The sequence below is a fragment of the Mobula hypostoma genome, chromosome 2 (assembly GCF_963921235.1).
Source record: "Mobula hypostoma chromosome 2, sMobHyp1.1, whole genome shotgun sequence".
Classification (NCBI taxonomy): domain Eukaryota; kingdom Metazoa; phylum Chordata; class Chondrichthyes; order Myliobatiformes; family Myliobatidae; genus Mobula; species Mobula hypostoma.
This window is the reverse complement of record NC_086098.1, coordinates 16,798,145-16,822,262: the sequence shown is the minus strand read 5'-3', so window position 1 is coordinate 16,822,262 and position 24,118 is coordinate 16,798,145. Positions and strand designations below refer to the sequence as shown.

The window sequence follows — 24,118 nt, the reverse complement described above, 5'->3', positions numbered from 1 at the left end:
CAGACCAATGAGCAGCCTGCTGTCAAGAAAATTCTACATTGAAACAAAAGTGCTGGGGCAAACGGACATCTCACCACAAAGTCATGAAGCAAGGATACAGAAAAAAAGACAGAATCCCATAAAATGAGGAGATATTGATTGAGTCAAGGAGTCATAGAAAAGTACAACACAGCAACAGGTCCTCTGGCCCATCTAGAATATGTTGAAACTGTTTAAACCGTTTACTTTCATTGACTTGTACCAGGACCATAAACCTCCATACCCCCACCATCCGTGTTCCTATCCAAGCTTCTCTAAAATATTGAAGTTGAGCTCGTAAAGACCACTGGTGATGGCAGCTCGTTCCTCACAGTCACAACTCTCTGAGTGAAGAAGTTTCTCATGCTCCCCTCAAAATTTTCATTCTTTCCCCCTTAACCCATGACCACTGGTTGTAACCTCACCCACCCTCAGTGAGAAAAGCATTTACCTCATAATTTTGTACATCTCTATCAAATCTCCTCTAAATCCTCTACATTCCAAGGACTAAAGTCCTAACCTTTTCACTCAGTTTCTCGTGGAAGATCGGTAGGCATAATTTAATATTGCAAGATTTCTTATTTTCTTTAAGTAACCTCTCATTTCATTTCCTTTAGCCATTTTCTATTTTGTACTTCAGTCTGCCTTTTTGAATTTAATTAGCATTGCCTTTTGTGGTCAATCCCATTATATAGAAAATGCATAGAATCCTTTATGAAATTACATATAGTATAATTCAAAGTCTACAGCATAATCCATTGTTATAACATCAATAAAATATCAAATTCAAACAAAAATACATTAACCTTTAATTTTCACTAATAATTTTGTGAGCACTGTTTGGCTGTTATTGCTAACACTTACGTTGAATTCGATTGCTGTGAGGTTTAATTTGTTTAATCTGTTGTTAAAGGCATCACCAGTAATAACATTCAAAACAGCAGACTTAGCTTCTTCCAGTGATGATCCTGCTATTTTCATATCATCAATTAAGTCCCCGATGCACTTGTCACATCCTGTTGAAATTATAGAACAGCTGCTCAGTTTGAGACAACAGGATTCAATGTTATTAGGTACTCCACAGTTCACTTTCAGCATATTTTGCATTGAAAAATATGACTGACCTGGAGGGATTGGGGAATGTGAATCCCTGGGACTTTATAAGACATGGGTCAGGCTGCATTTGGAGTACTGAGTGCAGTTTTGAGCCCCTTATCTGAGAAAAGATGTGGTGGCATTGGAGAGAGTCCAGAGGCGGTTTGTGAGAATGATCCCGGGAATGAAAGGGTTAACATATGAGGAGTGCTTGATGGCTCTGGTGCCTGTACTACCTGGGGTTTAGGAGGATGGGTGGAGGGTCATATTGAAAGCTATTGAATATTAAAAGGCCTAGATAGTATGGATAAGGAAAGCAACACACATAAAAGTTGCTGGTGAACGCAGCAGGCCAGGCAGCATCTCTAGGAAGAGGTGCAGTCGACGTTTCAGGCCGAGACCCTTCGTCAGGACTAACTGAAGGAAGAGTGAGTAAGGGATTTGAAAGTTGGAGGGGGAGGGGGAGATCCAAAATGATAGGAGAAGACAGGAGGGGGAGGGATGGAGCCAAGAGCTGGACAGGTGATAGGCAAAAGGGATACGAAAGGATCATGGGACAGGAGGTCCGGGAAGAAAGACAAGGAGGTGGGAGGGGGACCCAGAGGATGGGCAAGGGGTATATTCAGAGGGACAGAGGGAGAAAAAGGAGAGTGAGAGAAAGAATGTGTGTATAAAAATAAGTAACAGATGGGGTACGAGGGGGAGGTGGGGCATTAGCGGAAGTTAGAGAAGTCGATGTTCATGCCATCAGGTTGGAGGCTACCCAGACGGAATATAAGGTGTTGTTCCTCCAACCTGAGTGTGGCTTCATCTTTACAGTAGAGGAGGCCGTGGATAGACATGTCAGAATGGGAATGGGATGTGGAATTAAAATGTGTGGCCACTGGGAGATCCTGCTTTCTCTGGCGGACAGAGCGTAGATGTTCAGCAAAGCGGTCTCCCAGTCTGCGTCGGGTCTTGCCAATATATAAAAGGCCACATCGGGAGCACCGGACGCAGTATATCACCCCAGCCAACTCACAGGTGAAGTGTTGCCTCACCTGGAAGGACTGTTTGGGGCCCGGAACAGTGGTAAGGGAGGAAGTGTAAGGGCATGTGTAGCACTTGTTCCGCTTACACGGATAAGTGCCAGGAGGGAGATCAGTGGGGAGGGATGGGGGGGACGAATGGACAAGGGAGTTGCGTAGGGAGCGATCCCTGCGGAATGCAGAGAGACGGGGGGAGGGAAAGATGTGCTTAGTGGTGGGATCCCATTGGAGGTGGCGGAAGTTACGGAGAATAATATGTTGGACCCGGAGGCTGGTGGGGTGGTAGGTGAGGACCAAGGGAACCCTATTCCTAGTGGGGTGGCGGGAGGATGGAGTGAGAGCAGATGTACGTGAAATAGGGGAGATGCGTTTAAGAGCATAGTGGAGGAAGGGAAGCCACTTTCTTTAAAAAAGGAAGACATCTCCCTCGTCCTAGAATGAAAAGCCTCTTCCTGAGAGCAGATGCGATGGAGATGGAGGAATTGCAAGAAGGGGATGGCGTTTTTGCAAGAGACAGGGTGAGAAGAGGAATAGTCCAGATAGCTGTGAGAGACAGTAGGCTTATAGTAGACATCAGTGGATAAGCTGTCTCCAGAGACACAGACAGAAAGATCTAGAAAGGGGAGGGAGGTGTCGGAAATGGATCAGGTAAACTTGAGGGCAGGGTGAAAGTTGGAGGCAAAGTTAATAAAGTCAACGAGTTCTGCATGCGTGCAGGAAGCAGCGCCAATGCAGTCGTTGATGTAGCGAAGGAAAAGTGGGGGACAGATACCAGAATAGAAGGAAAAGTGGGGGACAGATACCCCCATTTCACGTACATCTGCTCTCATTCCATCCTCCCGCCACCCCACTAGGAATAGGGTTCCCCTGGTCCTCACCTACCACCCCACCAGCCTCCGGGTCCAACATATTACTCTCCGTAACTTCCGCCGCCTCCAACGGGATCCCACCACTAAGCACATCTTTCCCTCTCCCCCCTCTCTGCATTCCGCAGGGATCGCTCCCTACGCAACTCCCTTGTCCATTCGTTCCCCCCATCCCTCCCCACTGATCTCCCTCCTGGCACTTATCCGTGTAAGCGGAACAAGTGCTACACATGCCCTTACACTTCCTCCCTTACCACCATTCAGGGCCCCAAACAGTCCTTCCAGGTGAGGCAACACTTCACCTGTGAGTTGGCTGGGGTGATATACTGCGTCCGGTGCTTGTGATGTGGCCTTTTATATATTGGCGAGACCCGACGCAGACTGGGAGACCGCTTTGCTGAACATCTATGCTCTGTCCGCCAGAGAAAGCAGGATCTCCCAGTGGCCACACATTTTAATTCCACATTCCATTCCCATTCTGACATGTCTATCCACAGCCTCCTCTACTGTAAAGACACTCAGGTTGGAGGAACAACACCTTATATTCCGTCTGGGTAGCCTCCAATCTGATGGCATGAACATCGACTTCTCTAACTTCTGCTAATGCCCCACCTCCCCCTCGTACCCCATCTGTTACTTATTTTTATACACACATTCTTTCTCTCACTCTCCTTTTTCTCCCTCTGTCCCTCTGAATATACCCCTTGCCCATCCTCTGGGTCCCCCCCCCTCCTGTCCCATGATCCTCTCATATCCCTTTTGCCTATCACCTGTCCAGCTCTTGGCTCCATCCCTCCCCCTCCTGTCTTCTCCTATCATTTTGGATCTCCCCCTCACCCTCCAACTTTCAAATCCCTTACTCACTCTTCCTTCAGTTAGTCCTGACGAAGGGTCTCGGCCTGAAACATCGACTGCACCTCTTCCTAGAGATGCTGCCTGGCCTGCTGCGTTCACCAGCAACTTTTATGTGTGTTGCTTGAATTTCCAGCATCTACAGAATTCCTGTTGTTTATGGATAAGGAAAGGATGTTTCCTTTAGTGCAGGAGTCTAGGACTAGAGGGTCCTAGACTGGGGGTCCTGCATTGAGGGTCATAAAATTAGAACAGAGATGAGGAGGAATTTCTTTAGCTAGAGGGTGATGAATCTGTGGAATCCGTTGCACAGACGCCTTTGCAGGCCAAGTCATTGGGTATATTTAAAGCAGAGTTTGATAGGTTCTTTATTAATCAAGATGTCAAAGGATATGGGGAAAAGGCAGGAGAAATAGGGTGCAGGGAGATAATAAATCAGCCAGGTTGGAATGTCAGAGCAGACTCGACTGGCCAAATGGTCTAATTCTGCTTCTATGTCTTATGATCTTCTAATCTTATGGTCAAATCACAACTAAACAGGACGGAGCTAGCTGGAGTCTCTTAATTTGGAACTTGGCTGTTCCACAAGGCATTATTGAAATGCTTTAGCAGTAAAGGATCATCTGCCAATTCCTTTATAACTGATTTTCCGATGCATCGCTGGACCTCCCAGTTTGCCTTCAGCTGAACTATTGAGCCTGAAAGGCTGATATCTCCTGATAATATGTGGCTTCTCACCCTTGACCACAGCACACCAAAAATACTGTTTCTTGGGAAGACTGGGAGAAGCCTGTGCATTGTTGCGGCCAGGAGCTCCACCCCATGACTCTGGTGCTCCTTCAGTGCATCTTCAGCAGAAGTACTTTACTGAGTTGACCTCACAGTGTGGGCAGCTTCAGATCATCAGCAGGCCCAGTACATGGAGTTCCTCAAAGGAGGCCATCCCAGGTCTCCACAGCTGTAATAACATAATTAACACAGCAGTGTTGTACGCAAATTTGAGCAACATCCAGAGGAACTTTAACTCTTTCCTCTTAACAGTTCCTGCAGCAGAAAATATCTGATGAATTGAAGAGTTATTCTCATTTAGTATTGATGCATTGAACTCTATTTTACTCTATCCATTAGACAAAGGAGCTCATTTAGTCCATCGAGTCTGCTCAGGTAGTCAATCATGGCTGATTTATTATCCCTCTCAACCCCATTCTCCTACCCTCTCCCAGTAACCTTGGACACCCTTACTACTCAAGAACTTATCAACCTCTGCTTTAGATATACCCAATGACTTGGCCTCCACAGCCGTCTTTGGCAATGAATTCCACGGATTCACCACACCTTGGTGAAAAAATTTCCTTTTCTAAAATAACGTTCTTGTATTCTGGGGCTGTGGCCTCTGGTCCAATGATTCTCCCACTATCCAAAACATGCTCTGTACATGCATTCTATCTAGACCTTTCAATATTAGATTATGAAGACACATAGTCCTCTTTTATTGTCATTTAGTAATGCATGCATTAAGGAATGATACATTATTTCCTTCGGTGTGATATCACAAAAACACAGGGCAAACCAAGACTGAAAAAACTGACAAAACCACATAATTATACGTATAGTTTCAACAGTGCACAGTACCATAACTTGATGAAGAAGTCGGTGAGCACAGTAAAGTTCAAAGTTTCTCAAATGTCCCACATCTCATGCAGATAGGAGAGGGAAGAAAAACTCTCCTTGCCATGCCGACCACAGTCCGACTCTGAGTCATCCGAAAACTTCGAGCTCTGATCAGCTCTCCAACACTGAGTACTGAGCGCCATCTCTGTCCCAGTGATTCGACCTCTTTTTTGGTCGCCAAAAGCAGGCAAGGCCGGGGATTTTGAGGCCTACCCTCCGAAAGATTCCCGACCACACACTAATGACAGCAGCGGACGGGCGTTTCAGAAATTTCTCCAGATGTTCCTCTGTGCTTTCACGTCTATCTTCATCGGTAGGTTTCAATGAGATCCCCCTCCCCCCATTCTTCTAAACGCCAGTGAGTATAGACTTAGAGCCATTAAATGCTCCTCATACATTAACCCTTTCATTCTTGTGAACGTCCTCCAGACCCTCTCCAATACGAGTGCATCTTCTCTTAGATAAAAGGCCCAATACTGCTCACGATACTACAAGTGCAATTTGACCAGTGCCTTCATTATACACCAGTCATTGAAAGTGGGCATGCAGGTACAGCAGGCGGTGAAAAAGGCGAACGGTATGCTGGCATTTATAGCGAGAGGATTCGAGTACAGGAGCAGGGAGGTACTACTGCAGTTGTACAAGGCCTTGGTGAGACCACACCTGGAGTATTGTGTGCAGTTTTGGTCCCCTAATCTGAGGAAAGACATCTTTGCCATAGAGGGAGTACAAAGAAGGTTCACCAGATTGATTCCTGGGATGGCAGGTCTTTCATATGAAGAAAGACTGGATGAACTGGGCTTGTACTCGTTAGAATTTAGAAGATTGAGGGGGGATCTGATTGAAACGTATAAGATCCTAAAGGGATTGGACAGGCTAGATGCGGGAAGATTGTTCCCGATATTGGGGAGGTCCAGAACGAGGGGTCACAGTTTGAGGATAGAGGGGAAGCCTTTTAGGACCGAGATTAGGAAAAACTTCTTCACACAGAGAGTGGTGAATCTGTGGAATTCTCTGCCACAGCAAACTGTTGAGGCCAGTTCATTAGCTATGTTTAAAAGGAAGTTAGATATGGCCCTTGTGGCTACAGGGGTCAGGGGGTATGGAGGGAAGGCTGGGTTCTGAGTTGGATGATCAGCCATGATCATAATAAATGGCGGTGCAGGCTCGAAGGGCCGAATGGCCTACTCCTGCACCTATTTTCTATGTTTCTATGTTTCTATTCCGCATCACTTCTTTGCGTTTATATTTGAGTCCTCTCCAAATGGATACTAATATTGCATTTTCTTTCTTCACCACTGACTCAACCTGCGTTAACCTTTAGGGAGTTGTACACTCAGCCTCCCAAGTCCCTTTGCACTTTCAATTTCAAAATTTGTTCCCTGTTTCAAAAATAGTCTAAACCTCTATTCCTTCTACTAGCATCTAGGATCATACACTGGAAATTCATTGCCTTGACAGAGGGGCTACTGAATGTTAAATTACTTTACATGAAGACCAGTGAGGAAATATGGTCCTGTTGTTGTTTTGGCTCCTTGAACTAAAATTTTTATAAATCTCAGATGTTACAATATAAACTTTAAAAAGTTTGGCATTGGATGATTTAATCTAAAGTTTTCCATAAATATTTGGTTGTTGCACATTCTATGTGCCTACAGATAAAACACTTTTGACATTAAAAGCACCATTTTGTGAGGTCCAGTCATTAATAGTTTGCAGCATTTTGAGGATCATGTCAGCTTTTCTACTAAACGTTCTACCACTAAAGCCTGTAATTACCAAGCTTCCATTCTCTTTTATCTGAGTCTCTAAACATTATGATCATATCAGGTCTATAAGATCATGTACTTGCCGTTTTAAAAAGCTTAGAATATTAATATTTTAGATAGCCACACTGAGTTCTGGGTGGTGGGGTAGAATACGTCTCTATCAAAGGAGGTGTAAAGCTCTCCTTCCTTCCGCTAGCCTGCAGGTCATCCTTGGGCAAGGTGTCGTACCTATTTAGCTCTCCCCCCGCCCCCCTTGATCAGGGTCATGTGAAGCCATGGGAGAAGGTGGTGGATGGTTGTATGAGCAGCTGGTGCATATCTCCAATCCATGTTATGCAACACTGACTCCAGGCAGACAATCTCTGAAGAGTATTGATAATGGCTGGGGTCACCCATCTTGTAAAGACACTGCCCGGAAGAAGGTAATGGCAAACCACTTCTGTAGAAAAAAATTGCCAAGAACAATCATGGTTAAGGACCATGATCGCCCACGTCCTACGACACGGCACACATTGATGATGATAGTGGCACTGAGCTCATTATATATATAAAGCTTCTAGACTTACTGAAAGAATGGACAGAAAGAAATTCAGCCATCCATAAAGGTCAAAGTAATCTCACTACTTAGTTAATTACACTACGAAATGGAACAGTGCTGAAGGTACTGTCAATATAATTCACTATAAAAGTTTCACATAATTATACTTCAGATGGCTGTTGCTTATAGGAGATATCATGATTTGTCTTGTCTTTGGGGCGGCATGGTAACGTAATGCTATTACAGTGCCTGTAACCCAGGTTCATTTCTCACCACTGCCTGTAAGTTTATTTTCTCCCTGTTACTCTGGTATTTCTCTAAATAAAATAAAATAAAATTGTTGGTCAGCAGAAACAGGGATTCAGAATATTATTGGAAAGTTGAGTTGATTCAAGGTACTTACTGACAACTGAGCAATTAACTGGAGAGTCGATGGGTGCTGGCATACACTCTCCTGTCTCACTGTTACAGGGTCCATCACATTCACACCCTATATGCAAGAAGAAAATATGAAATTTGGAAGTAATATGTTTCATTTTAGACTTTATGAGAATGATTTAATTTGGACTCCTAACTGCAAGCAATATCAAAAATTGGTATTTTTTCTCCAACTGACTCAATTTGTTTCACCGTGCTTCTCATAGAAGATTAGTTTTGATCATTACATAAGCTAATTTTAAACACTTTTGCTTGTTCTAATCCCTTTCTTTTGCTCTCTTTGCCTAGACTTATTCTCATTAAAAACTTCCTTCTACAATGGACTGAACTTACTCTGGCAGCCATATGGTCCATAGTTCCAGAACCCATATAAACAGTGGTCACAGCGCTTTCCAGCAACTCCGTGTAGGCACGAGCACTGGCCGTTCAAAGGGTCACAATATTTATCCTTCACAGCCAGGGCACAGTCACATCTCGAACATCCGCAGCAGCTGCTGTATCCATAGTAACCAATCTGCAAAAAAAAAATCAGAACAAAATATAAAACAATAAAAAACTCTGAAGTTGTTAATTTATAGTTTAGAATTTATCCAGCTGTACTATAGTTATTTAAAAAGCAGTAAATTTTTCGGTGTGTTTCCTGATCTAATTCATACACTGACAGCTAGTGAATATTTTATATGTAATAATATTTGTGAATTTACTCTAGATTTGGAACCTTTTAAGTGATATTCAAGCAGCAACCACAGAAATGAGCAAACAGTTGACGTTTAGGATGGAGAGTTTTTTTTCAGGACTGGAAAGGAAGGGGGAAGACGTCAGGAAGATTCCAGTCCTGAAGAAGGCTCTGGGCCCAACGTGTGGACTGTTTTTTCTTCATTTCCACATATGCTGCCTGACCTGAGTTCCTGCTGCATTTTGCGTGTCATGCTCTGGATTTCCAGCATCTGCAGAATTACCTGTGTTTACGTGGTATTCAAGCCTTATGTGACATAAAGGAAAAAATAAACTAAAATGATTTCAATATTAACTTGTATTTCCCTCATTATTAACCTGTGAATCCATGATACATTAAAAGTAAAGAGGTTCCAACATGTCAGTGTTACGTCAGGTAACACCACCACATCCTGTTTGTTAGCGGTTAGTTCCTAGATCTTTCTTATTTGGCATGAATTGAAAATAATTTTACCTGAGTTATAATGTCATTGTCCAGCTTTTGGGGGAATAGAAATTAAAAGCACATTTATGAATTTTTGTTTTAAGTGTTGCTAATGCAAATTTCCATTTCACTGCTGTGGTATATGGAAATGATTCTGTCCTCAGCTGAAGGAATTTGCTTTTCTCCTCACTTCTGAGGAGCATCAGGATGTCTCTACACAAGACCAAGACCTGGCAAATTTTTAATAGCTCCCCTGCTAAGTTTAACTTGAGCCCCCTCCACAATCCCATTTCCTGAAAGGATGCCATGCTGTGTTTGACTCCAAAAATATGGAATAAAATTGCCAATTACAGCTACTGAGAAGCTGCTAAACCAGTCTTCTATCAGCAAAACAAATTCCTGCTCTCTCTATACAGCGGAACAAATATTCCCACCTACTTTTAAATTTCCCCATACGCTACAGCAACCCCGCCTAATCTCCTCTACCCCAAGGTAAAAAAAAGCCTTCTCAGCGGACACCTTAAACCAAGAAGAACATCTCAGGTTGATGAAACATGTTGGATGCTCTTCCCCATATATTCAGTTAAAGACGTCCATAGACCAATCTACCACGTTCTCTTTCCTTCAACTGGACCTCTCTCTTTCCTCTTTCCCTTTCTCTTTTCACTCTAATTTTCCTCCCTTTCTAACCTTCTAGTTACTTGTGTACTACCTTCCTTAGTAACACCCACTCCTTTCACCCCTAGTTCTTGAAACCAGTTCTCTCCCTTCACCCCTGGATGATTGGAAAACAGTACTTTGTTCATAATATAATGGGGGAATTGACTGGTTTAATTCAATAACCTCAGAAAATTACTTGAGGTGCTCACCTCACAATGGTCACACAAGGCTCCAGTAACTCCTGGCTTACATCGACAATGCCCAGTCGAATGATCACATTCACTGGTTCCACACTTCTGACAAGGACACTCTTTTAGAAATAAAAGGTATCTCTTTTAGTTCCAAGACAATTTAAGATCAACAGCATTTCAAAGAAATCTGATGGCTTTTGAGAAATCTGTCACAGTTCAATGGTGCGCAGTTATCTTAAGCAAGCTTTTAGGGAAACAGGCGTTGGCCAGAATTTCCTTAATTACACATCGCAGTAATAATTCCCTGTCAACACCCCCTGATGCCACAATTCCAGCAAGGATCATTTGTGCAAAGTGAAGCAAAAAACCTCATGTACTAAGGGTGAAAATGCATCTCCAGCAGCAGGGGCAATGAGAGGGGTAGGATTATATTTCCCAACACTAATTTGTTCTCAGAGCTAACCTTATCTTTCCAGCTCCCTGTCATTGGAATGTAAATCCAGTGTAGGTGTCTGAAGAAGGACATTTCAAAATTAAAGAAGAGAATGCTGGAAGTAAATAGAACTTGAACACATAAAATATGAGTTTTAAATCAATAACCTTTGATCAGAAAGTACTTGTGATCATTATTGAGGGATGGTGCTGAGCACACTGGGATGCCAGCATGCAGGGTATTGAACTGAAATTTACTGATAGGCCTGCTTGTAGACAATGTGAACTCCTCCCATGTGGGAGTGGCTAACTGGATGGCATAGCAATATCACTATTAATTACCACTATATATCCCCACCCATTTCCTGTTTAATTTTTAATTTTTCCCATTTCTTTTGATGATCATTTCAATCAACAACTGAAACCACTAAGCCAGTGACATTATTTCCCTCTTTCCCTCTCTCGACAAATGCTGCCTGACCTCTTGATCATTTCCAATATTTTCAGTTCTTATTTCAGCCAACCAACTGTGCAAATCAAAAAAGAAGAAATAATAATAAATAAAGCAATGAATACTGAGAACATGAGATGAAGGGTCATTGAGAGTGAGTCCTTTGGTTGTGATAGCATTTCAATAATGGAGCAAATGAATTTGTGTGAAGTTATCACCTTCAGTTCAAGAGTCTGATAGCTAGGAGGCAGTAATTATTCCTGAACCTAGTGGTGAAAGACCTGATGCTCCTGTACCTTCTCCCTTATAGAGAGCAGTGAGAAGATAGCATGTCCTGGGTGGTGGGGGTCCCTGATGATGGATGCTACTTTTCTGTGACAGAGTTTCATGTAAATGTACAACCCATCTTCGAATGCCGTTTAAACTTTGCCATCTGTTAGGAATGGGTTGTTTCATTATATGAGCCGTTATAAAACCAGTAAAAATCTAAGGCATCCTTACAGTCTTCCATATCTGATTGTAGCATACCTCCCCAATAGAGTTCTCTTCGGCACGGACTAGAAGGGCCGAGATGGCCTGTTTCCGTGCTGTAATTGTTATATGGTTATATGTTATATGGAAATTTTCATTGATTACATTTAACACGATTTATAGGTTATAGCTGCTACCACAGGTTAATGAGGAAATTTATTAAATTTCATTAGCAATTGTCAAAGGATTATGAGAAAGGTGGAAAATAAAATAATTATTTTCTAAGCAATAATAGGCATCCGTTAGTCTCATGAGACAATGGATTTGCGCCTTGGAAGGTTTCCAGGGTGCAGGCCTGGGCAGGGTTGTATGGAAGACTGGCAGTTGCCCATGCTGCAAGTCTCCCCTCTCCACGCCACCGATGTTGTCCAAGGGAAGGGCATTAGGACCCATACAGCTTGGCACCGGTGTTGGTGCAAAGCAATGTGTGGTTAAGTGCCTTGTTCAAGGACACAACACACTGCCTCAGCCAAAGCTCAAACTAGTGACCTTCAGATCGCTAGACGAACACCTTAACCACTTGGCCACGCGCCAACGTCTAAGCAATAACAAGAACAGTATCATCACAGTAAACTTTCTAGAAACTCATAATGTATTGCTAAAATATTTGGCTCATGCATTTGGGGTTTGATGTTCTTTCTGCTGATTGCGTGCTTTGTTTTTTTTGCAGAGGGGTAGGGGCTTGATATTCTTGTTGCCATTTATATGATTTGTGATTTGCATGTGTGCTGGAGGGGGAGGGTTGATATTCTTGTTGTCATTTCTTCAATTTGTTTTTTTTCATGTGTGGGGGGTGGTGTTTATCTTTGAATGGATTCCATGGTTTTCTTTGTTTCATGGCTATCTGGAGAAGACGAATCTCAGAGTTATATACTGCATGCATACTTCAATAATAATGTACCTAGAACCTTGATTCACTGCGAAATATTACATGGAACTAAATAGACTAAAATATTTAATATCCAATTTTTTTACTTATTTGAAAGTCAGAAGAAATGTTGCACAATTCCAACTAGACAAACATACCTGTGCAGTTTTTGGCCTTGATGGCATCTCCATAGTAACCCGAGGCACATTGCTCACAATGGAGCCCAGTTGTATTTCGCAGACAACTGCGGCAATATCCGGTTACTTCATCGCAGTCATCAAATATTAGGTTAGGATCGGAGTTGCCATTACAGTCGCATTTTCTGCAACTTTGCTGTGCCAAAGGTGATCCATAGTAACCAGGTGCACATCTGGAATAACAAGATCCACATCCTTTAAATCCACAAGCAGCTGTGCCTTCTATTTTGAGGAGTTTAAATAACTTGGCATTCTTGAAGTGAGCCTCACTAGCTGGTAGTTACTATTTTTGGAAATGGAACATGTTCTATCTTTGTACTGAGCATCATTATGTGTGGCATAGTAGTTCAGCAGTTAGTATACTTCTTTACAGCAACAATTTCTACCACTGTCAGTGAGACGTTTATGTGATCTTCCCACAACCTTGTGGGTTTTATCCGGGTGCTCTGGTTTCCTCCCACATTCCAAAGAGACATACGGTTAGGGTTAGTGAGTTGTAGGAATGTTATGTTAGGGATAGTGAGTTGTAGGAATGCTAGGTTAGGGATAGTGAGTTGTAGGAATGCGAGGTTAGGGTTAGTGAGTTGTAGGAATGCTAGGTTAGGGATAGTGAGTTGTTGGAATGCGAGGTTAGGGTTAGTGAGTTGTAGGAATGCTAGGTTAGGGATAGTGAGTTGTAGGAATGCGAGGTTAGGGTTAGTGAGTTGTAGGAATGCTAGGTTAGGGATAGTGAGTTGTAGGAATGCTAGGTTAGGGATAGTGAGTTGTAGGAATGCGAGGTTAGGGTTAGTGAGTTGTAGGAATGCGAGGTTAGGGTTAGTGAGTTGTAGGAATGCGAGGTTGTGGTGAGTGAGTTGTAGGAATGTTTGGTTAGCAGCAGAAGTGTGGTGACAGTTGCAGGCTGCCCCACCACCTCCTTGGACTGTGTTGGTTGTTGATGCAAACAACACATTTCACTGAATGTTTTACAGCTTCGATGTACATGTGACAAATAAAGCTAATCTTTAATTTTAATCCTTAATCTTAATTATGAGGAACCCTCGGCCAATCAAGGAGGATTTGCATGTAACTCAGTTGCTCGCTGGAAATTTTGCAAAAACGGTATCTTGTTGCCATGGGCCCCGTTCAATTCAGCCACCTGGCATGACGGTCTTGTATTTCTAGGATAGATACATCCCAGATATATTCGCAGTCTGCTTTTTAACAGCAACATAAATGCATAGATCTGCCAATCAACTTCCCTGATAGTATCAACTACCTTATTGAACGTGTTTTAATTTAATCAAATTTTAATTGACTTCTGGGGAGTGGGAAACATCTATGTTGTGAGCAACATGCACAAAATGCTGGAAGAATTCAGCAAGTCAGGCAGCATCTTTGGATTCAAAAATTTCTTCTTATTTGGAATACATCTGTCTTGCACTTCCCCCATTTTCCGCAGAAACTCCAGCCGTTGCTGCTGTGCTGTCCTTCCTGCTAGTGTCCCTTTCCAGTCAACCTTGGCCAGTTCCCCTCTCATGCCATTGTAATTTCCTTTACTCCACTGAAATACCGATACATTGGAATTTAGTTATGTAAAGTTTTCTTTGTAAGTTCTATTGTGTATCATTTTTCCTGTAATGTGGTGGTGGTACAGTAGTGTAGTGGTTAGCACAACATTTTACAGTACCAGCAACCTGTGTTCAATTCCCCCTGCTGTCTGTAAGGAGTCTGTACGTTCTCCCTGTGACCCTGTGGATTTTCTCCAGGTGCTTTGGTTTCCTCCCACAGTCCAAAGATATATCGTTCGCTAGGTTAAGTGGTCATTATTAATTGTCCCATGGTTAGACCAGGATTAAATCAAGGGATTGCCTGAGAGCTCGAGGGGCCGGAAGGGCCGATTCTGCACCGTATTTAATAAATAAACAAACAAGCAAATAAATAAATAAATAAATAAATAAATGAACGAACAAACGAATGAATGAATGAATTAATTAATTAATTTCAACATATTATGTGGTAACACATATGTACTTTGAACTGTGAAATTTAAAGTGTAAGATTAGTAAGGGAGAAAGGAATACTGCAGATATGATAACAGCATGCGATGAATTATAAAAGGGGCATTGCGCAGGATTGTTCTTAAAACACACCAACAGTACTAATGGTCAGTTCTATGTGACAAGTGTTATACACTTGTAATTCTTGTTAAATATCTTTGATACTGTAATGTTAAAGTGATACCCCAAAGCAGTCACTTTGGCATTACAGTCACCCTAGCAGTCACCTATTCACTAAATTGCCATCAGGGAGACGCCACCCAAGTTCATCACTACCAGGACTACATGCCATCTCCAAAGCTTCTTTCCTGTAGCTATCCAGCTTCTGAACAAAACTCACTCATGTGTAATACCCTAACTGTCCCTGTACAACATCCGCTAAATAGTCTTTCCTGCTTTCCTTGTTCTGTTGATAATTATTGAGTCTGTTATATGTTCACATTTATTCAAGTTTGATATTGACATTTGCGCATGTTCAGAATCAGAATTAGAATCAGGTTTAATATCATTGGCATATGTTAGTCTGTTAATTGTTGATTGTTCATGGCCGTTTCTCCTAATATCTTGTAAATTGTTGATTACCATTGTGTTGTCTGTTATGGTATTGTCCTATGTTTTATGCTTGGCATTGAACCACAATCAATTCTGGTATGTTTCACATACTGGCAATAAAATGATTCTGATTCTGATAAAAGCAGTTCAACATGGACCTAGATAAAAAACAGTTCTATTGACATGTAAAATCAATGCACTCAGCCAAAGAGATATTACTGACCTTTCACATTTGGATCCAGCATAATTTTCTTTACACATACAACGCAATTTATCATTCTTAATCATGCAGGAAACTGCAAAACTGTGAAAATAAATAAAGAAACACAGAGAAAGTACGTAAGTTTCATATTTTCATAAGCTCTGACATATTAGGCCAGATCAGGCTTGTCATTATGATATTCATTGGCTGCTCTAATTAAGGTGCAAATTTAATACGATCACTACTAAGCAACAACTGTTGCAGTGTGGTTCCACAAGATCGTACTATCGAAAGCTACTTTTGTGTAGAAGAAGGACACTGTAGTGCAGCAGTTAGTGCAACGGGGCGATGGAATTTGGAGTTCAATTCGGATATCATCTGTGAGGTGTCAGTACATCTTCTCCGTGGAATGTGTGGATTTTCTCTGGGTTCTCTGGTTTCCTCCCTCAAAGTAGGTTGATCTCACTGTAAATTGTCTCACGACTACGCGAGGGTTAAATTGGGGGGTGGGGGGGTGGGGTGGAGTTTCTGGGCAGCATGGCCTGAAGGGAGCACTCTGCTTTGTATCTCAATAAATAAGTAGAAGGGCGAAGAAAAGGCAAGATGGCGCTAAACGACAACTCCTTTGCTTACATCTTTGGAATCAGCTCTATTTCTATCTTTGATGTCTCCTCTTTTTTTTCGTTTTTGATGCACTATCAATTACTCCAAAAGACTGGAAGTAGAGTAAGTACTGAAAGGCTTTTATTAGCAGTAAAATGTGACCTTGACCATGCTGAGTATCTGACCGTGGACCAAGAGGGAGGAGCAGTGCCGCAATCGCCTTTATTCAGGGATCTGTGGGAGGAGCCACAGGAGCAGTCAGCAGAGGGGCGTGTCCAGACAGGTAACCCAGTTACTATATATATATGGTTTACCCCTCTTTTCAAGGTTATTTTGAAGACCCTAACCTAGAGTTACACTCTGACTTCAGTTCTTTGCGTGAATGGGACCCGCTCTCAGGGCCTAACGACCGGCCACTTTTTGATATCCCAAGGATGCAGCCTGGAAGACTAGTGTGCCTTCGGGGTGCCGGGTTTTCGTTACTCTGGAGATGGCCTGATTCTAGGCTGGTGCCTCTGACTGAAGCATTGTGGGAGAACATGGAACGTTGGGAGCATCAGGCTAGCTGCTGGGGGCTTGTGTGTCCAGAGAGCTGCGTGTTTCTGGGGCCGACTCTCTGGGGGCAGGGGTCGGAAAAACTTTTAACATCTTAAATTAGCGAGTTGTTTGTTATGTCTCCCTCTTCGCTGTGAAACGGGAACGCCTCTTTTTCCCTTATTAGGGAGAGAGAGAGAGCCTGTGGTATGTCGAATTACCGGGTGAACAAGTAGTCTTTGTTAGTCTGTGTCTGTGCTGTACACTTGAGTGCTCGGTGGGGGGGGGGGAAGGGCGATGCTTTTTTGCTGGGGGTGGGGGGGGTCATTGCCTTGCTGCTGCTTGTGCATGGGAGCTGGGGGGGGCGGGCTTTGGAGTTCTAATATTTAACTGTCATTCATTCTTTGGGGCAGTCCTCTGTTTTTGTGGATGTTTGTCAAGAAAAATAATTTCAGGCTGTATATTGTATACATTTCTCTGACATTAAATGTACCTATGGAACATAAGTAAATACATAAATAAATTAATCAATTGATCATTACTGCCACTTCCATTAACAGAAGGCATTAATTGTATACAAACCAAGCTGTAAGCTACATATTAACATCGATCAAAATATTAACATCTACGCTCTTCTTGTAGAATCTCAATTTACACCTGAAAAGTTATCATAGACCTGAAACATAATAAAAACACTAATAATTTTCAGTATTTTGTTTTCAGTTTTTAATTTACTTGGAAACACACTTAAAAAAGAACTTTGCCACTTGTTCCAAAGCTTGTTCAAAAACAGAAGATAGAAGACACTGCAGAAGGCCCGGTCTCCGCATTTGCTTCTGAATCTGAGTTCGAATCTGGGCATGCAGGGTGCTGGATGACAAAAAATGCAGGGTTGTCTTGAGGTTAGAGGACTGTGTATGTGTGTGTGGGGGGGGGCGAGGAATGAGACTTGATTTGCTGCTATTGTTTTATTGCTTGCTGTGTTCTGTTTCACTGTGTACATCAGGCTTAGGCAAGATCAAGTCTGGTTGAGGTACATTGTCTTGTAAGTTACTCTCTTTCTCTCTGTCCTTATTTGTTCATTCCTCATCTGTTAAGGCATAGTAGATTAGTGAGAATGGCTCTGGGGCAGTGTTTTGTACTCTGGGTGGGATGTGGGAATTCTGGGAGAGCCTCCGTCTCCCAGATAAACACATCTGCACCAGGTGCAGCGAGCCGCAGCTCCTGAGAGAACATATTATGGAACTGGAATTGCAACTTGATGATTTCAACTCTTACAGGAGACAGAGGAAGTGATAGCCAGCAGCTACAGGGAGGTATTCACCCCTAGGTTACAGGAGACAGGTAACTGGGTGACTGTCAGGAGGAAGAGGAGAGATATAGAGCCAGTGCAGAGTACATCTGTGGCTGTTCCCCTCAATAATAGGTACACAACTTCAGATACTATTGAGGGGGACAATCTACTGGGGGAGCGACAATTGACTTGTTCCCTAAATCTGAGTCTGGTGCTGTGGCTCAGTAGACCAGAGAGGTGAGGAGGACTGCAGTGTTGATAGGTGATGCCTTAATCAGATGAACACAGATGAGGTTCTGTAGACAATAGACAATAGGTGCAATTCGGCCCTTCGAGCCAGCACCGCCATTCACTGTGATCATGGCTGATCATCCACTACCAGTATCCAGTTCCTGCCTTCTGGTCATAACCTTTGATTCCACTATCTTTAAGAGCTCTGTAGAGATATCTGAATGGTATGTTGACTCCCTGATGCGAGGATTTGTTCTTGGATTGAGTCAAAAGCACTGGCAAGCAGCCAGAAGTCCTGGTATGTATTGGCATCGATGACATAGGTAGACAAGGTGAGTATGTCCTAAAGAGAGATTTCAGGGAGATAGGTAGAAAGCTGAGAAAGAGGACCTCCAGGGTAGTAATCTCTGGATTACTGCCTGTATCATGTGCCAGTGAGGGTAAGAATAGGATGATCTGGCAGATGAATGGATGGTTGAGGAACTAGTACAAGTGGGAGGGGTCTAGATTTATGGATCAATGGATCTCTTGTGGGGAAGAACTGACCTGCACAAAAGAGATGGGTTACACCTGAACCCGAGTGGGTCCAATATCCTTGCGGGCAAGTTGACTAGAGTTGTTCAGGTGGGTTTAAACTAATTTGGTAGGGGGACTGGGAACCGGTGTAAGAGTGCAGAGATGAGGTAGTTGGCTTACAAACCGAGGCAGTGTGTAGCAAAGAGAGGCTGATGATAGGGCAAAATTGCAGTCAACAGGATAGCTCGCAATGTAAAGGATGGACAAAATCGAAGACGGTGAAAGCAGGACTGATGGTGTTGCATTTGACTGCGCACAGTATATAGAATAAAGTAGATAAACTTGTAACATAGTTACAGATTGGCAAGTATGATGGTGTGGGCGTCACTGAATCATGGTTGAAAGGGGATTACAGCTGGGAGCGTAATGTCCAAGGATACACATTGTATTGAAAGGACAGGCAGATAGGCAGAGAGGTTAGCATGGCTTTGTTGGTAAAAAATGAAATTGAATCATTAGAAAGAGGTGACAAAAGGTCGGACAGTATTAAATCATCGTGGGTAGAGCTAAGAAACTGCAAGGGTAAAAAGACCCTGATGGGAGTTACATGCAGTCCCCTAAACAGTAGTAAAGATATGGCCTACAAATTACAATCGGAGACAGAAAATGCAAGCCAAAAAGGCAATGTTACAATAGTCATGGGGGATTTCAATATGCTGGTGGATGGGAAAAATCAGGTTGGTGCTGGATTCCGAGAGGGGGAATTTCTAGAATGCCTATCAGGTGGATTATTTGCGCAGCTCATGGTTGAGCCCACTAGGGAATCAGCCATTCTGGATTGGGTGTTGTGCAATATACCAGAATTGATTAGAGAGCTTAAGGTAAAAGTCTACAGACGATACAGGGACAGGTGGAGGAGCAGGTAGTTCTGAGGAAGTAAACAGGCTACAGAAGGACTTGGTAGGGGGATGGGAACCGGAGTGAGAGTGCGGAGATGAGGTAGTTGGTTTACAAACCGAGGAAATGTGTAGCAAGGACCAAGTAAACAGATTAAGAGATTGGGCAAAGAAGAGGCAGATGGAATACTGTGTCAGGAAGTGTATGGTCATGCACTATGATAGAAGAACTGAAAGGGTTGACTACTTTCTAATTGGAGAGAAACTGAGGTGCAAAGCGACTTGGGAGTTCTTGTGCAGGATTCCCTAAAGATTAATTTGCAGGTTGTGTCTGTGGTGACAAAGGCAAATTTGATATTAGTATTCATTTCAAGAGGACTAGAATATAAAAGCAAGGATGTAATGTTGAGACTTTATAAAACACTGGTGAGGATTCACTTGAGTATTGCGAGCAATTTTGGGCTCCTTGTCTTAGAAAGGATGGGCTGAAACTGGAGAGGGCTCAAAGAGGGTTAACAGAAATGATTCCAGGTTTGAATGGCTTGTCATATGTAGAGAGTTTGGTGGTTCTGGGCCTCTATTCACTGGAACTCAGAAGACTGAGGGGTGAACTCATTGAGACCTATTGAATGGTGAAAGGCCTTAATGGAGTGGATGTGGAGATGATGTTACATAAGGTGGGTGGGTCTAAGACCAGAGGACACAGTCTCAGAATAGGGGGGCATCCTTTTAGAAAGTAGATGAGGAGGAATTCCTTTAGCCACAGAGTGGAGAGATTCGGGCCTGCAGTCACTAGAATTTAGAACAATGCGGGAGGATCTTATTGAAACCTACTGAATGGTGAAAGGACTAGATAGAGTGAATGTGGAGAGGATGTTTCCTATGGTGGTATCCAAATCTAGAAGGCACAACCTCAAAGCTTAACAGTGGGTGACCTTTTAGAATGGGGGTAAGGAGGAATTTTTTTAGCCAGAGAGTAGTGATTCTGTGGAATGCTCTGTCGCAGACTGTGGTGGATGCCAAGTCACTGGTTATATTTAAAGTGGAAGTTAATAGTTTCTTGATTGGTCAGGGCATGAAGGGATACAGGGACAAGGCAGGAGATTGAGGTTGAGAGGCAAAATGGATCAGCCAGGATGAAATGGTGGAGCAGACTTAATGAACCAAATGGCTGCTCTACCTGATTCTGCTTTGGACACTTTTAACTTGCACTGGACCCTTATAACTTGATTTTAACTGACATGTGGCTGTTGTGTTTTACTATTTGTTGTTATGTTTATTATTTAGTCTTGCGTTTGTTATGTTATGATTGCACTGCTCCTGAGAAACGCTGTCTCATTCTGCCCTGCAGAGCTTATGTATGGTTAGAATGACAATAAAGTTTTTTGAATCTTTGAATAATTCTGCTCCAATGTCTTATGGTGCTCAGTGTGGTTCTGCCAATCATTGCTAGCATGTGAAGCTGGCATCAGAATGTGTGGCGACACTTGCAGCCGGCCCACCGTGCCCCCTTGGGTGTGTTTGCTGTTAATGCATAAGGTGCACTTCACTTTATATTTGTCAGGACCTCCAGTTGAACTTTGTCTTTTTGTGTGTTTTCCCCCTAGCCGTCAGTCTGTTGTTTTGTATTGCCATGTGCTCATGTTTGTTTTCATGCCCTATTTGCTTCTGTCCCCGCTCCTGCTCTACTCCAGCCCCTGTATTACTGAGTACGCCGTCTCTCATCTGCTTCTCGTTATTACCTGTACTGCTGCCATTTCTGTCTCATTGTGCTCCACCTATCATCTGCCTCTCCGTTTATTGCTCAGTGTATTTCAGTCCTGTGCTTTCACCTGTTTGTTGCCAGATTGTGCCAGTGAGTTTTCCTGAGCCTTTCCAGCATTTGTATCTGAACTCTGTCTGTCTGAAAAGCGACTCTGCCTGTTTTCCGATTCTAGTTTTTGGATTTCTCTGGAATTTTTGATCTCTGCCTAAACTTTGATGCTGACTTTGTTGCCCCTCTGGATTTGCTGTTCAGTAAATATCACAGCGTGTACAGTACTGGGTCTGTGATTGGGTCCCTGCTTCAGTGTCCTGACAATGTTTTAATGTACATGTGGTAAAATTGAATTTTGTTTCTGAGATGTACTGTATATCCCCAGTGTATTTCTAAAACTAATATTGTTTCAGAATCCCAATCAGAATCAGGTTTATTATCACTAGCATATGTTGTGAAATTTGTTGACTTGTGGCAGCAGTACAATGCAATACATAATAATAGAGAAAAATACAGAATTAAAGTACACAAACACGAGGAAATCTGCAGATGCTGGAAATTCAAGCAACACACATCAAAGTTGCTGGTGAACGCAGCAGGCCAGGCAGCATCTATAGGAAGAGGTACAGTCAACATTTTGGGCTGAGACTCTTCGTCAGGATTAACTGAAAGAAGGGATAGTAAGAGATTTGAGAGGGAGAGGGGGAGGGGAGGGGGAGATCAGAAATGATAGGAGAAGACAGGAGGGGGAGGGATGGAGCTAAGAGCTGGACAGTTGATTGGCAAAAGGGATACAAGAGGATCATAGGACAGGAGGCCTACGGAGAAAGAAAGGGGGAGGGGAGCCCAAAGCATGGAGAGCAGGCAAGGAGTTATAGTGAGAGGGACAGAGGGAGGAAAAAGAGAGAGAGAGAAAAAAAGGAATACATAAATAAGAGATGGGGTACAAAGGGGAGGAGGGGCATTAACAGAAGTTAGAGAAGTCAATGTTCATGCCATCAGGTTGGAGGCTATCCAGACGGAATATAAGGTGTTGTTCCTCCAACCTGAGTGTGGCTTCATCTTGACGGTAGAGTAGGCCGTGGATAGACATATCAAAATGGGAATGGGATGTGGAATTAAAATGTGTGGCCACTGGGAGATCCTGCTTTCTCTGGCGGGCAGAGCATAGGTACTTATTTGTTTAAATTAAGTAAGTACTGTAAAAATAAAAATAAATAAATTATGAGGTACTCTTCATGGGTTCAATGTTCATTCAGAAATCGGATGGCAGAGAGGAAGAGCAACACACAAAATGCTGGAGGAACTCAGCAGGCCAGGCAGCATCTATGGAAGAAAGTACAGCTGACTTTTCAGGCTGAAACCCTTTGGCAGGACTCAGATTTTCTCTTGTTTGTGGCAGAGAGGAAGAAGCTATTCTTGACTCCTAGAATGTGTACCTATAGGCTTCTGTTCCTCCTTCCTGATGGTAGCAATGAGAACAAGGCATAACCTGGGTGATGGGGATTCTTAACGACGTTCTTGGAGAGATCAGGATCTGGAACGTTATGTTTCTCATTTCTATAAAGTGATATCCATTCAATAGGATGGAATCCTCATTTGAAATTCATTAGAGACTAATTCATTGGTGCTATGTTCTTTGGTTTGATATTTTTATGTAAGGCTTTGTGTTTAGCTTAAACTAACATGCATAAAGTTTGGTGATTCTGCAATCAGGTGTCACGAATACATTGAAAATGAAATTTCATTTGACATTTTCCATTACACGTCTTAGAGTTACACAATAAATATTGCTTGCTATTTTTTGTTGCGTCAAGCAGAAACAAGATTACAGTTAAATGATCAAGTTTATCCGACTTACTTGTATGAAGGTACACTCAGAGGACAAGGGCAAGGTTGGCAAGACTTATAATGGCCTTGAACGAAATCACCAATGTATCCATCAAGACATTTTTCACAGTGGTCTCCAGCTGTGTTATTCTGACAATTCTGGAAGTGGAAAGTTTTTCAGATCTCATCACTTAGTTGAGTGAAATAATGCAAACCAGTTCTAAATGTAGCTAACTTAATTTTTACCTTTGAATTATTTGATTTAGTTGACACTTTGAAGCCTAGGTGAGTAATTTATTCATAAATTACCAGAAAGTGAACTTCAAAGTTTAAATTAAATTTATTGTCAAAGTACTTATATATCACCATATACTAACTTGAGATTTGTCAAGCACTAGCAGGCATTTACAGGAAAATAAAGAAATACAATAGAATCGATGAAGAACTATAAATAACTAAGATTACAGCGCATAAGATCAACATTAGTATATAGGAGGGATATTGAAATCTGGCTGAGTGGTGCCATAACAACAACCTCTGACTTAATGTCAGCAAGACCAAGGAGTTAATTATTGATTTCAGAAAAAGGAAGCCAGAGATCCATGAGTTTATCAGTCCTTATCAGAGGAGCAGAGGTGGAGGGGTCAGCAACTTTAAGTCCCTCAATGCTATTCTTTCAGAGGACCTGTCCTGGGCCTCGCACATAAGTGTGATTACAAAGAAAGCACAGCGACGTCTCTACTTACTTAGGAATTTGTGGACGTTCGGCATGACATCTATAACTTTAATAAACTTCTATAGATGTGTGGTGGAGAGCATCAGAACCTGGTGTGGAAATACCAACGCCCTTGAACTGTAAATCCTACAAAAGGTAGTGCACACGGCCCAGTCCATCATTGGT

At 42.6% G+C, this 24,118-nt stretch overlaps 1 protein-coding gene across 1 annotated transcript in view; it reads right to left on the bottom strand.

Annotated features, from left to right (window-relative positions):
* Positions 1 to 24,118, bottom strand: part of lama4 (laminin, alpha 4) — a 203,573-nt gene that overhangs the window by 125,472 nt on the left and 53,983 nt on the right. The window contains exons 3-9 of the mRNA XM_063033697.1: positions 23,249 to 23,376; positions 15,579 to 15,659; positions 12,726 to 12,937; positions 10,304 to 10,404; positions 8,609 to 8,789; positions 8,241 to 8,327; positions 883 to 1,034 (exon numbers count right to left, since the gene is read on the bottom strand). Coding sequence (XP_062889767.1) covers positions 883 to 1,034; positions 8,241 to 8,327; positions 8,609 to 8,789; positions 10,304 to 10,404; positions 12,726 to 12,937; positions 15,579 to 15,659; positions 23,249 to 23,376 — 942 coding nt within the window. The remainder of the gene's footprint in view (positions 1 to 882; positions 1,035 to 8,240; positions 8,328 to 8,608; positions 8,790 to 10,303; positions 10,405 to 12,725; positions 12,938 to 15,578; positions 15,660 to 23,248; positions 23,377 to 24,118) is intronic.